The sequence below is a fragment of the Cyanistes caeruleus genome, chromosome 12, assembly GCF_971803275.1.
Source record: "Cyanistes caeruleus chromosome 12, bCyaCae1.hap1.1, whole genome shotgun sequence".
In the NCBI taxonomy this organism is placed as follows: Eukaryota; Metazoa; Chordata; class Aves; order Passeriformes; family Paridae; genus Cyanistes; species Cyanistes caeruleus.
Window position 1 is genome coordinate 15,399,839 of NC_141712.1, and position 13,536 is coordinate 15,413,374.

The 13,536-nt window shown below is 50.4% G+C and overlaps 1 protein-coding gene across 6 annotated transcripts in view; it reads right to left on the reverse strand.

Moving 5' to 3' along the window:
- The window catches only part of CPNE2 (copine 2), a 43,742-nt gene that overhangs the window by 19,457 nt on the left and 10,749 nt on the right, over positions 1-13,536 (reverse strand). For all 6 annotated transcript variants that reach the window (XM_023934591.2, XM_086847486.1, XM_023934592.2 and 3 more), the window contains 4 exons: positions 12,747-12,943; positions 7,384-7,563; positions 4,403-4,477; positions 1,671-1,742 (listed from right to left, as the gene is read on the reverse strand). In XM_023934591.2, coding sequence (XP_023790359.2) covers positions 1,671-1,742; positions 4,403-4,477; positions 7,384-7,563; positions 12,747-12,943 — 524 coding nt within the window. The remainder of the gene's footprint in view (positions 1-1,670; positions 1,743-4,402; positions 4,478-7,383; positions 7,564-12,746; positions 12,944-13,536) is intronic.

The window sequence follows — 13,536 nt, forward strand, 5'->3', positions numbered from 1 at the left end:
AATCACAGCTTCCAGCAGCAGTCCTGGCTCACAGTGCTTGCTGTCCCCCAGCCGTGCTGAAGCATCACTGCCCTCCTGCTGTCCCCACCGCGATGGTGGCATGGACAGCTCTGGGCTTCATGTGGCTGATCCCAGGTGGAAATACCTCCTCTTCTGCAAGATATTTCACCATTCAACAGCTCTCCCAGGAACTGATCTGACATAATGTATTAGAGCCCCAGGCTGAATCTGCTGCTGACATGTCCCCACTTTGCAGCTTCAACATTTAGATCAAGGCAATGAGCTGCAGGAGGAGTGAACGGACATGTGATGGGGAGGAGGCCCTGCCTGCAGCCTCAGAGAGATCCCAGCCTCAGGGTAGCCATGGCAGAAGGAACTGCCTGGGGCTGAGAACAAAATCCTGTGAGATCCAATCCCTTCCTATAATGGTCTGAGCCTGTAGCTCCCCAATCCCATGCTGTGTGGTACAGGATGCTGCAACTCCCCAGGCTGCAACTTTAGCCTTGGTTTTCTTTTGTTTATTCTATTTTTCACTGTCTTTCCTAAGCTTAAACAAGTTTTACCCAGCTCCCACAGCTGCATTTCAACCATAATCAAAAATGACCCAAAAAGACTGTTTCCATGCAATTTTAATTTGCATGAAGTGACCTGAGCATCCTTTGCTCATGGGCAGGACTTTGAGCACTGCAACTCTGTCCTGCAGTGTGGGAATTGGCAAAGAAACTTTGTCAGTTCTTGGTGACAGCAGGTGGTCACTGAGCACAATCTTTCTGCTGACACCTACAGATGAAATTGAATTGTTTGTTATTTGTTACTTCTTAACTGGGGCATTTGGCTCCTTGCACTAGGCAAGGTAAGTAGAAGGGCGAGAAAATCATTTCCAAGAGGTGGTAAAAACCACTTGGATAAAACAGATACCCACTGAGTTTTAAGAGTGGGACTGGATGAACCCCATCTTCTGCCCCAGCAAATAAATACCCTTCTGCCTGGCTGCTTGCTTTACCCTGGTTTCAAAGAAATTGAGGGCCATCCTGCCAATAAAACAAGCTCTGGAGAGACTAGGAAGAAGGAAAAAAATAATATTCCCATCGATTGCTTAGCAACAGGACTGGTTCAAGAGGAATAGCTCTGGTTGCCTGGTAAATAAGGTCAGAAGATGCCATTCGGAGAGGCTCACTGTTTCCTGTGTACCACATCCGAAGCAAAGCTCCTGTGTTACCTGTCTCTGTGAGATCCACACTTCCTTGGAGAAGACAGGCCCTACACTGATACAGAAATAGATCATTTTCATTTCCAGAGGGGCTGGAGGTGACAAGCCAGCAGCTCTTAGCACACCTGAGATACGGAGTCAAGGGTCGTCAAAACTTCCAGTTCTGTCAGGAGGCAATTCCAAACAGCTGCCAGTGAAGCAGTAAATCTGCTGAGACATGCTGATCCACAGATCCCACACAGAGTCCTTCCATCTCGAGACGTGTGATGAGGAAACACCGTGACAATAGGGAAACTGAGGCACAGCTATACCCAGCAGCCAGAGGATCATGCCCAGTTTTACCCTGAAGTTTTCTCCAGTGGGACTGCTTTCTGTCACTGCTACACCCAAAGCAGAGATTTCTTTAGATCCCAAGGGCAGAAGTTTAACATTAACACCCCCCAGACACAGCTCCACTCACCTTTTTATCCAGTTTTCTGCCAGCCATGCTCAGAGTAATCACCCTGTTATCCGAGAGCTCCTGGGCAGCTATCTGAAAGACAGGGGAAGGCTGCATTCATTTCCAGCATAAAAAATTAAGCTTCTGGTAAAATACACAGCCCCTTTCTTGGGTGTTATGCTGGACTTAGTCTCACTTGATTTTTCTGCAGCAGAGCTCATTCAGGACCTCCAGGGAGGAGAAGCCTCCAAGGACTGAGCCAAGAGGAAGGAGAAGCCACATAAAGCCTTGCCAGCAAGACATGCCACCTCATCCTCCATGTCCAGGGCAGGCATGGCTAAAGCAGTCATCCCATCCCTTAGGGGAAATGCTGGTGGAACCCAACACTTGAGCCATGTCTCCACATGAGCACCTGCTACGACAGCCCCAAGGATGAAGATTCCATGATTGCTCCTGAGGAGCTGCAGCAGGCAGGAGCACAGCCCAGACCACTTCAGTTTAAGAGACTTTATTCACACGTGCTCCAGCAGGGCTTCAGCTGCCAACCCCCAGCAGGCCAGTTTTGTCTGGAATATGGTCTAATCAGTCTCTTGGTATTTTAAAGGAATGTTTATAACAAAACTCCACATTTTTTCACTTTTATTACAAGCCACTTTCTGAATCACTTGTCTTTTTTTTCCTGCCCAAGCATCTGCTCCCCACCTCTCCTTCCTCTGATCTCTTGCAGCGGGCTGAGCTGTTCCCCAGCATTCCCAGCTGCATCCTCCTTCTCCCAGGGCAGGAGCCAGCCCCAGAACAGCCAGAAGCACAGCATGGACATTGTCCTTGTGCACAGTGTCCCAAGCATGGCTGTTTGCTGGCTCTCACAAGGGGCTGTCCTGCACTGAAGTTATGCAGTGTCATTACACCAAGGCTTTTAGAGAAACTTGCAGAACTCCAGGGGACAATTTTCTACAGAATGAGCAATCAGAGGGTTATTGGCACTTAGGAGAGCTGGGGAATTGGCAGAGATGAGGAAGAAGAGATGCAGCTTTTGCCTCTGCCTGGGCAGCTGGGTGAGGGGATGAGCCACAGCTCCTGGACAACTCCTGGCCTTCCCATGGTGGACACAGCTCTTTGGTCCACAGGGCACCCATTCACTGCACATGAACCCCAGTTGCCATGCCATGGAATTACTTTTCTCTCCCACCTAGTCCCTGGTGGGTGTAAGCAGTCACCAAAACCAGCATGAGGAAGAGGAGCTGTAGGGAAGAGGATGAAATCTGCCCTTTCCTGAGCCCCACAAAAGCATGCCCAGTTGGAATCCAGCACTTTAGGGCTGGCTGTAGGCTATGTAAGAGCCAGGCTGTGCAGACAAGACAGGAATGTCCTTGTGCCACCCTGCCACAGGTTGCTGGTGGCGTGTTCTCCTGTCCAGCACGGACAATAACAACATCCCTACCACTGTGTCCAGCAGAGGCGTGCAGAGAGGTTTGAAAACTGACTTGTACAAACACAGAGGTTTGCTGTGGGATCTCCTCTTTTCAAACCTAGGGACCCCCACACAGTCCCATCTATTCAGCCAAGGTTCTTCTGCTGCATTCACCTGTGTGGCATCTCAGTTAGGAAGATGGAAAGTTGGGCAAAACTGAAGGGAACAAGGACAAGAAAGTCAGGCTTTTTTTGTCCAAACTCCCTGAAGCCTGGTGTCCCTAGCCTGTGCTCCAGCACTGTGCCAAGCAGCAGGGAAAGGTGCCCACCACACACAACCTTGTTGTCATCACCTAGTCCAGGCCAGGACAAAAAAACCCAGATGGAGAAATCGTATCAGTTGTACAAAATGAAGCAGATGTCTCTGTCCCTTGGATGTTTAAAACACATCAGTGACAGAACAGGACATTTCTTTTTCTAAAGCATGTAACCTTTGAACTTAACTGGAAACTTTTCCAGCTCTTCCCACTCAAGCATCGGATGGGATGTGGAGAGCCTTGGGAACGGCCCCACTTCTGAACCTCACTGCGGCTTTTCCTCTCGCATTTAAAGAGTAGCTGCAGCAATTAGCAGAGAAAAATATCTTCCCCTAAAGCAAACAGCAACAGAGATGCACCAGATCCCAGGCTTTTAAACCCTTGCAGTGCTTTTAAACCTGACAGAAAAGTTTAACTCCTTGCTGGCCTTTCCTTCCACAACTTTACAGCCCAGCTGCATATCTCACAAAACCCATAACACAGCAGAGATCCAAAAATGATGGGAGCTGTGGTAGAACAGAAACACACCTAAATTTAGTCTCTTCTTTTTAAAAAAGAACATTGCTAAAGAGATCTGCAGCAGGAAGGCCACTGCCCGAAGGGGTCTGTATCAGAATCAGTGGCTGTTGCTATGAGAGTTGTTGCCATGGCACATCCTCATCCTACAAACAAAATCACCCATCCCTGAAAAAGAAATGAGCCCTCTTACCTGTCGCTGCACCAGAGAGGTCTGAGCAGGCGCCTTGTACTAGACAACAAACAACAGCAGCACAGATTTACTTTGTCTTTTTTTATTTCTGAGACTGAAGCAAGAGTTGAAGACTCTCAGAGCTAAGCACTGGACAGACACAGCAAGAGTGTCCCTGTCCCAAATAAACTGTCCTCTAAACAGACTAAAGCGGCCAGGAAAACAAGAGGTAAAGGGAAAAATATTCAAGAGACACACCCCAATCTCCTGGACCCCATGTGAGTGCTCTGCATTGCCACCTCTACACACCCAGGAGTAACACAAAGCAGCAAACATACCGTTATCATCCCCTTCCCAGCTGGCTTGCCATTCCCCAGAAGGAGAGTCCGTGTTATTTTCTTGCTGGACACAATCTGGAGAAGCCAAAGACAATAAAGCCATGATTGTACAAGTGATCAAAAGCAGACTCATAAGCAACTGATCATTGCTCATGTTGCTTAATTCAGATTAAGTATTTGCAAGAGCAGAAGAAAGGCACCAATATCCAGGGATGACTCAGAGTGGGAATACCACCACTGACACCCCAGCCCCCAGGGTGCACGGTGCAGCCACATCAGTGGGTCCTCACACAGACAGAGCTACTGCAATTTGTTCCCAGCAAAATCACCACTCAATCTCTCAAACTCCATTTCACATACTTCTAACCATGACCCCTGCCAGCACCCTGCCTGCAGGACATGTTTCCATGGGTGGATCCTGAGCTGGATGCTCTCTCCCAACAGCATTCTGGAGCCCCTGTGTAGGGTCAGCACCCCAAAGGCATGTTCTTCACTTCTGGCTTGTAACAGGATAGACAGAATAAACTGGGAGATGCATCAAACCCTTGAGATTTTTCCCAGCTCAGTGAGTTTCAGTCTCCTTCAGATCTGGAGAACCTGTCATTCTTCTTTTGAGGTGCAGATGTCCACATGGAGATCCAACAATCTGCTGGAACTGCCTGTGCCCTGATCCCACACCCAGTGGGTCCCTCTCAAGACTAGATGAGCTTTAAAGGTCTCTTTCAACCCAAACCATTCTGTGACCCTATGACTACTGCAATTTCAAAGCAAAAGCCATTTTCAGTAGTGAGGAGCCAGCCAAGTCCCAGGGCTTGTGATGCTCAGGAGTCACCAGTGTAACCAGATCTTGGTGCCACACTGGGGACAGGCAGGACAAACCTCCTCACAACCCTGATAGCAGAAACCATGGACACCCTCCAGCCTGGAGTCTGATCCCTGCTACATTTCCTTTGGCCACAGAGGTCATTACAGGCCTGGGAATGATTCAGCTGTCTTTTAAAATCCTACTACAGACCTCATTAGCTGCACTAAGCAATCTGGCTAATCTGACAGAGCTCTGATGCAAACTCAGAACTGAAAAGTCAGATTCTCACTGCCCAGTTGTTGCTGCCCACAGCTGCTCTCTTCTTCTGAGAGCTTATGGAAGCATCTCACCAGGCAAATTCCAGCCCCTAGGAAACACACAGCAGGGTGGCTGAACCCACAAGCCCCCATAAGCTTTGCTTCACCCCCCTCCTCACCCTTGCACAAGTGCCACCCCTCCAGTCCACCTCTGCTCCCCAGCTGGGCTGTGCTGCCAGCCCACGCTGGCCACAGGGAGAGGAGGCAAACTGAATTTCAGGGGAAAAAGGGAAATTAAAAGATTCCCTCCATTCCCAGCTGGTGTCTTGTTGTGGACTAAATGTCACCAAGAAGCTGACATGGGAACTGCTGCAAAAATTTGGCACAGGTCAAATTCTCTTTTGCAGAGTGAAAATACTGCTGTAAGTTTACAGAGTTCCAAGTTCTCTTCCTCCTGACAGACCATGCCCACCAGCTGTGCCCAAAGACACAGCAGCCAGTGATGCCACCATGGCAAAGCCATCAGCTGTTCTGAGAGAGCCCCTGGATGTGAGACTTGCCCATCCCCAGCATTACCACAGCCCAGGAGGGGCTGTCCAGGCTCATCTCTGACATAATCACCTTCCCAAGCACCAGAAGGGTTGAGATCATCTGGGAGACACAACGTTTTTTTCCTGAAAAGATGGTTCAGACCCTTCCACCTTCCTCCCCACTGCATGTGGACAATGTTCTTCTCCAAGGTGAGCCTGCAGAGCCCTGGACTGCTGCAGAGCCACATTTAGGAACAGCAAGGTCTCAGCTGTGTCCTTATATCCATGAATTCTCTGCCTCCACCAAGACCATGACCTTCACAAGCAGCCCTTGCTGAGCTGCCCCACGCTGGAGCTGGATGTGTTCCAGCAACAGCAGAACTAACAGTAAAGGATGGGTTTGGGCTGAACCACTGAACACAGGCCACAGCTGATGCCTGCACTGTCTCTTAACTTCTGCAGGAGCAGAATTAGGTCATCACAGAGCACTTCCAAAATTCCAGTCATTAAACTTCAAACTCTGTAAATGTCAGTGCTCTTCTAACATGTCAAGCTCTTGAGCTGGCAGTGGTAAAGTCCCAGTCCTGCCTGCCACATGCAGTGCCATGCTGCAGTCTGTTTAACACAGCAATTGTGTTCATGAGCCTCCCTGAGCACCTTGTGCTGGCTCCCCATGCTGACCCATCTCCTTCCTCCCCATTCCCAGCACTGAGCACAACAGAAGAAGTTTCTCTGCATTTGTGCCAGGTACCACAGCAGCCCTCAGCTTCTGGATGCTGCAAAAAGATGGAAAAAATCCGCCTCAGTCCCTGCTTCTGAGCCAGAGGACAAAGACATTTGGAGAATGTAGCTGCCAGCTTCTAACAGGGGCTGGGCTCATGAATGAAAAGACCTTCCAAAAACTTATAAATCGGTTTGTGTCCCAAAAGCTTTTCCACAGGAAGAGCAGAAGACACATTCCAGCACCAACACGCTCAGTCAGGAGGAATGGACATGTTTCCAGCAAAGGACAAAACTTTCAGAAATAGAAAACCCAAACTGAGAAAGAAAGGCAGACTGCATACATCCTAACTTTAAATACCTGGAAGTTTCCCAGGCCCAAACTGGTCATCATATAACCCATGGTGAAGACAGAGGCAGAAGCTCCCAGCTGATGTCTCCTTGCTAGCACCAGCAGAAAGCCATGACTAGCTTAGACTTGAGCAAGCAGACAACAGCCCTGACTTGGAACAGTTCAACCTCAACAGCTGAAGTGTGACAAGCAAATGAAATGTGTCTTTCCAGGAAGGAGCCAGAAAGCTTTGCATGAGGTAAGAACAGCTGTACTCTCACACATCCCTGTGTCTGATGTGTTTTGGGGTCCCGTTGCTGCAGGGACCTCAGACTCACCGTGCCCAGGGTGCAGGAGAACTCGCCCAGGAAGTCATGCTCATACAGCTGTGTGCTCGACTTATCCTGGTCAAACAGGGCAAACTTGAGCTTCTGCACTTCTTCAAAGTGGTAGTCAACGATGAACTTCTTGGCAAAAGCTGGGTTGAGGTTGTTCACAGCTGTCTCTGTCCTGTCCAGCTGCAAAGAAAAAGAGGAATTAAATGATGTAAGTGCATCTTACAGCTTTGTCACTGAAATGGAATTCAGCCAGAGCCACCCAGGAACCCCTGGTGACCATCAGAACGAGCACAGCAGGCCCTCAGCAGAGCTGTCCCTGAACACAGGCTGTGACACCCAGGTGCACAGGCTGGGCTCCATCTAAACACACAATGGCACATCATGCAGAGCTGCCTCCCCGAGGATGGGGCACATGGGGCTGGACACACCACCCCATCCAACAACCAGGGTGAAAGCGCCCACCCAGCCCAGGGCTTGAGGATCACTGAAGCCAGAATTGCCTCATTTGCTTCTAAGCCCTGTTCTCTCAGGAGCTGAGGCGCTCACACACCTCTGGTCCTCAACTCACAGCTGTAGTGACAAACTTGTTTCTTCCAGGCTGTGCAGCCAGCAGCAAGGACAAGCAAAACAAGAAGTGCCATGAGCCAGAACACAACCCTCCAGCATTTCCCTCTAGAGCTCAAACCAAAACATCCACGTGGTTTCTCCTTTATTGGCCTTCCATAGGTAAAAAGATAAAAAAACATCGCCGCAGTCCCTTTGTCATAAATTTCATCAGGAATTAGTAGTAACAAGAGGCTGGAAGTGCTCAGAGACAAAACTTCAGTAGACACCATGAGCTACAGCGAGCAGGCTGGAAGGAATGATGTCCCTGATGAATTGGAAGGGCAGGCACACAGAGGATGATGGAAACTGGAAGACACATGGGGAACCTGCCGTGGGAGGGAAGCACCGTGGCTCTCTGCAGAATCCCACAGCCAGGAGCAGGGGTAGGAGCAGAGGAAACTTGGCAGGCAGCTGGTGGAAGTGTGGGTTTACATCACTGCATGGCACAGGTGGTCAGAAAGTCTTGTGTGAGCCAAAAAAATATAAATCCTGAGGACAGTCACGATGGAGATCCCGGAATGCTGCCCTCCAGTAATGGAACTTTGTTCCCAGACCCCGTAACTCACACTGCAGGAAGGGTGGCAGCACCAGCAGGGATCCTGTCATGAGCTTGCACAAAGACAAACCCCCACGATTTTGGCCAGAAAAGAGTTAGAAAGTGGGAAAACTGGGAAGCTGAGGTTGAGAAAAGCTGGTGTATTTACACCTGGAAGTCAATGGGCAAGGAGAGCTCTAATGTCAGGACCCAGATTCCTCCCCAGACATGCTGAAAGGCAGGAGACAAGGGCAAGTTTAGAGTCCAACATGTGAAATACCCTTATGAAGCTGAAAGGGGCAGAAAGGGCATGGTCAGCAGAGCCTGAGAGCTGAACAAGAAACACCCACAGCTGTGGGGGAAATCCTCCAGCAGGCAAAGCAAACAGGAGCTTTGTCAGAAGAGCAGCAGATGATATCATGTTGATATCACTGTTCAGCCTGGAGAAGACAAGGCTCTGCTTACAGCACATAAAAGGTTCCAAGGGAGCTGAGGGGGACTTTGGACAAAGGTCTGGAGTTACAGGACAAGGGGGAATGGCTTCAAACTGACAAAGGGCAGGTTTAGATTAGATGTTCCAAAGAAATTCTTGCCTGTGAGGGTGGTGAGGCACTGGCACAGGTTGTCCAGAGAAGCTGCGCTTGCCTCATCCCTGGAAGACCAGGCTGGATGTGGCTCTGAGCAACCTGGGATAGTGGAAGGTGTTATGACAGCACTGGCATTTTGCCACATCACTCCATGATCCCAGGAGATGGTAACATGGATATTAAAAGAGAAGGAAACGCAGACACTGTCCAGTGTGATTTTATCAAAAGCTGCTGCCCTTGGTGTCTGGAAGGACCATATCACCTCCCTGTGGGACAGCACAAAGCCTCTGGCCATGCTGTGGCCCTGGCCAGCATTCCACCTTGTCTTGCAGCCAGGACACCCAGTTCTGGGCAAGGCTGAGCTGCCTGTGCATCCCAGGTCCTGGGCAAGACCTCTCTGGAAAGCAGCTGGCATCCCTGGGCAGCACCAGGCTGTGGGACGGTGGGATGTCTGCCAGAGCTGCCGAGCCAGGAATAAGCAGAGCAGAAAAAAGCCTCAAAAAAAAATTAAAAAAAAATAAAAAAGAAAGCAAGCAAACATACCTTAGTCCCAAAGAAACTCATTCAGCACAGAAGGCAGATTTTGGAGGGGCTCAGTGGAAATGTGGTGAGTTTGCTATATATACACCCAACGATCGCAGGTTTTTTTGAAATTGCTCGCTTAGTCTGTCTTAATTGCCAAGAAACAACTAAAGTAAATGCTGTGTTCCCAGAATAGCCACCTGCTGCACCCTGGGGAATCAAACCCATCAACACCAGCGGGCTGTGAGCTGGCCAGGGCCACACAGCTTCACACAGAGCCTCCCCTCTCCGCTGCCACCCCGGAGCCAAGGAGCCGAGCATCTGCTCAGGGTGTGCTGGGCCAGGAGCAGAGGGCAGCACAGATCTGCTTTATTTCAGTAGCACAACGCACACAAACCCCCCTTCAGGCCTAGGAGATGAGACTGCACAGGCAGCAGAGATGGATTTTAGGTCCTTCCACATTCTTTCAATGACTGGGAAGCCAGGGACCAAGGGAAACCAGTCCTTTCACACCCAGAGCCCAGTCTGAAGGAGATAACTTGAGGTCCCATCTCCAGCTCTGCTCTGGAAGAGGTGGCCAAAGGAAGGGTATGAAAATCTCAGCCAGCTTGAGGTAACTTTGGGAGTGATGGGGCTTTCTTCAACACCCAGATTCAAGTTTAATCTCCTGCCTAGGGCCAACAATATCCCAAGCCCCAGCTGACAGCTGCAAAAGGTTTGATCTTTGCTTTGATGAGCACAAATCCCCTTGCTGGTGACCATCACATATGAGGCCTCCTCAAACCATCCCTCACCTGCCATCAGCTCCTGCCATCCCCTTCTCCCCTTACAGATCTGCAGCCCCTGGAAAGAACAGGGGTGCCTTTGCCACCAAAATGCAGAAAAGCACAAGGGTTTTTAAAAGACAGCCAGGCTAATTAAAGAAATCTGTTTGGATAAGAGCCTCAAAGGGACACAAAGACAATTAGAGGGATGGAGTGCCTCTCCAGTGAGAGAAGGCTGAGAGACTTGGGGATGTTCAGAAGGCTCAGGGGAGACCTTAGAGCACCTGAAAGAGCTACAGGAGAGCTGGAGAGGGACTTCAGACAATGGCAAGGAGTGACAGAACAAGGGGGAATGGCTTCAAACTGACAGAGGGCAGGGTTAGATCGGGTGTTAGGAAGAAATTGTTCCCTGTGAGGGTGGGGAGGTCCTGGCACAGGTTGCCCAGAGAAGCTGTGGCTGCCCCATCCCTGGAAGTGTTCAAGGCCAGGTTGGATGTGGCTTCGAGCAAGGGCCATGGCAGGGGGGTAGGAACAAGGCCATCTTTAAGGTCCCTTCCAACAGGAACCATTCCATGATTCTACAATTCTGCAAATCAAACACAGAACCAGGAAATCACCTCCAGCAGCAGCCCTTGTGTTCAGTGAATGCAGCTGGAGAGTCTTCCAGTGTTCAGTGGGGGGTTGGCTGGGGACCTTCGAGCATCCCCAGCACATGGAGGTGCTTCCTGCTCCAACATGGGGAAATGCTGTCTGAAGTGTCACGGGAAGTTCATGCTGAAGGTACAGGACTGCCTGGATGACTCAGTGGTACAAAGGCAGCTGCAGAGCTGAGTCATGTGTCCCTTGTCCCTGTCACTGGCACGACAGGTCAGCCCTTTCATGGCTTCTGCGAGATGACATCACCGGGCAGAACATTTAAACACCACCATCCTCACTTCCCAGCCTGGGGCTTATTGTCCCTCCCTCCCTCCCCCACCCCTCCAAGGCTGATTCACAAAGATTTTTAATTCCTATTAAGCTCAGTGAGACAAAATAATTGTATTTGGGAACAAATGTTACAGCTAGAAAGAACAGTGAGCAGAAATCTTCCTGCTGGCATGAGCTGGTGCCACAGCCCAGCTCAGAACTGGCACCAGGGCTGGTACCAAAGGAGGAGACCCACCACCACAACCAGGTCTGAGGCTTGGGACATGTCCCTAATCTGGTGTGGAGGACAAAGGGGCAGTGGGGTGGGATGGGTTCACACCAATGAGCTTATTCTGTCCCCATCCATCCCCTAGAGCTCCACTGTGTTGTTAAGGCCACCACTTTCAGACAGGAGAGGCTCCACTGACGGCAAGGGGCACAGCTGTGTGACCAAAACCCACGCAGAGCAAGGGGACAGCGCTGAACCACGTCCCAAGAGCCCACCAAACATCCCATCCAGCGAGGTTCTCATGGGCAATCCCACCTGTCCTGACCCTGCCTGGCACCCAGCCATGAGCCAAACCCACACAGCACCCCTGACACGTGTGAGTGCTGGGGGATCTCCATCCCAGCATGTCCCCGAGGTGCCACTGACCAGAGCCAGCTCAGAGGCACAAGCACACCAAAACCCCTTGCCACTCCACAGCCAGCAAGCTGCTGCTCAAGCAGTCCAGTGCCTACTGTACCAATTAAAAAGAAGCTAAAACCAGCAGAAATAAAAAATAACAGCCTGAAAGCACCACGCATTTGTATTGCAAAGGAAGCTTCGGGATCAAAACCGCTGGACCGAGACATTACTGACAGGAAGAAAAATTCCTGAAAAGCACAATTAGGTCAGAAATGACACCTATCAAGGCTGGAAAGCTCATTAGTCTCACCCAGGCTGTTGAAAAAAGTTAATTGCAGGCTGTGGCAAGGTGAGGCTTTCCCCTGCACTCTCCCTGAGTGCTGGACACCTGAGGTGATTCACCAGCTCCTTGGCCAAGTACCTGAATGACACCACCTAATTTCCCATGAACTGGGAACATTTTTGTTTGGTTTACATGTTTTAAATCCCTTAATGCTCATTTTCTGCTGCACCCAATGAGGGTGCCTGTATCCATCACATACCCATACTCTGCCTACCCTGCTCCCTCCCAGACCATCTACAGCTGCAGGTATAAAATGGAATTTGCAGTTAAAGCCAATGCCCAGCACAGAGCAGAAAGCAGTGATGGGGGAAGGACCAGTTGTGACACAGAAGAATTCACACACTGGTGCCACACGCAGCCTCAGGAGCACCAAAAAAGCTTCAACTTCTGCACGGGAAGGAACGAGCACAGAGAGAGGGACCTGCACAAGCAAACCACGGCAGGAATAAACCCACACGACACCAGGACTTACCTCCACCCACTTCCCGTTGACTTCCATGAAGAGGACGCAGAAAGGGTCGGATTTGGAGGTGACATCCCTGTCCAGGAGGTTTTGGCCACAGATGGACAGCTCGACTTTGCAGACACAGTACTGGGAGCCGACGGGCGCGGCCGGCGTGGGAGTCACGGTGTACGCCATGGACTGCGCTGGCAGCAGCTCCAGGCACTCTGCGGGACAGGACAGGGACAACCTCAGGGCTGGGAGGCAGCAAACATTCTGGCTTTGCTGCCTCCATCTCCCAAATGTCCTGAGTGGAGGCCCAGCAGAGCACTCATCACCTGCTGTGAGTTTGCTCCATAAATAACAGATTTTCAAGGAAAGGTAACATCCTACCCCCTCAAGGGAGGAGGAACTCCCCAACCTCCTCTTCCACCATTCATCCCATTTGGTTGTACTGAGAAGCCACATTTCCACATCATCTTTCAGCACAAACCTGATTGTTTGCTGTTGTCTGTCTGTCCCTGGGCAACAGACCACAGACCTAAGCTACGAGGGGCAAACTTGTGCTCTGCCCTGCAAATCATCCTAGGGAAAGGGATGAGACTGTGAGGATGAGTGTGATGCAGCTCCAGCCCTCAATCAGCCCCATCTCCTCTCAGTTCCCGAGGCCAGCAGAGGACAGTGGCTCTGGCAGAGGTTAGAAAGTGGCACAAGCTGTTTCAGAGAAGTGAAGGCAAATGTGACAAGCATTGCATGATCTGGAGCACAATTTACAGGGCACTGACTAAAAATTCATTTAAAGTCTTAACAAAAGTCTGCT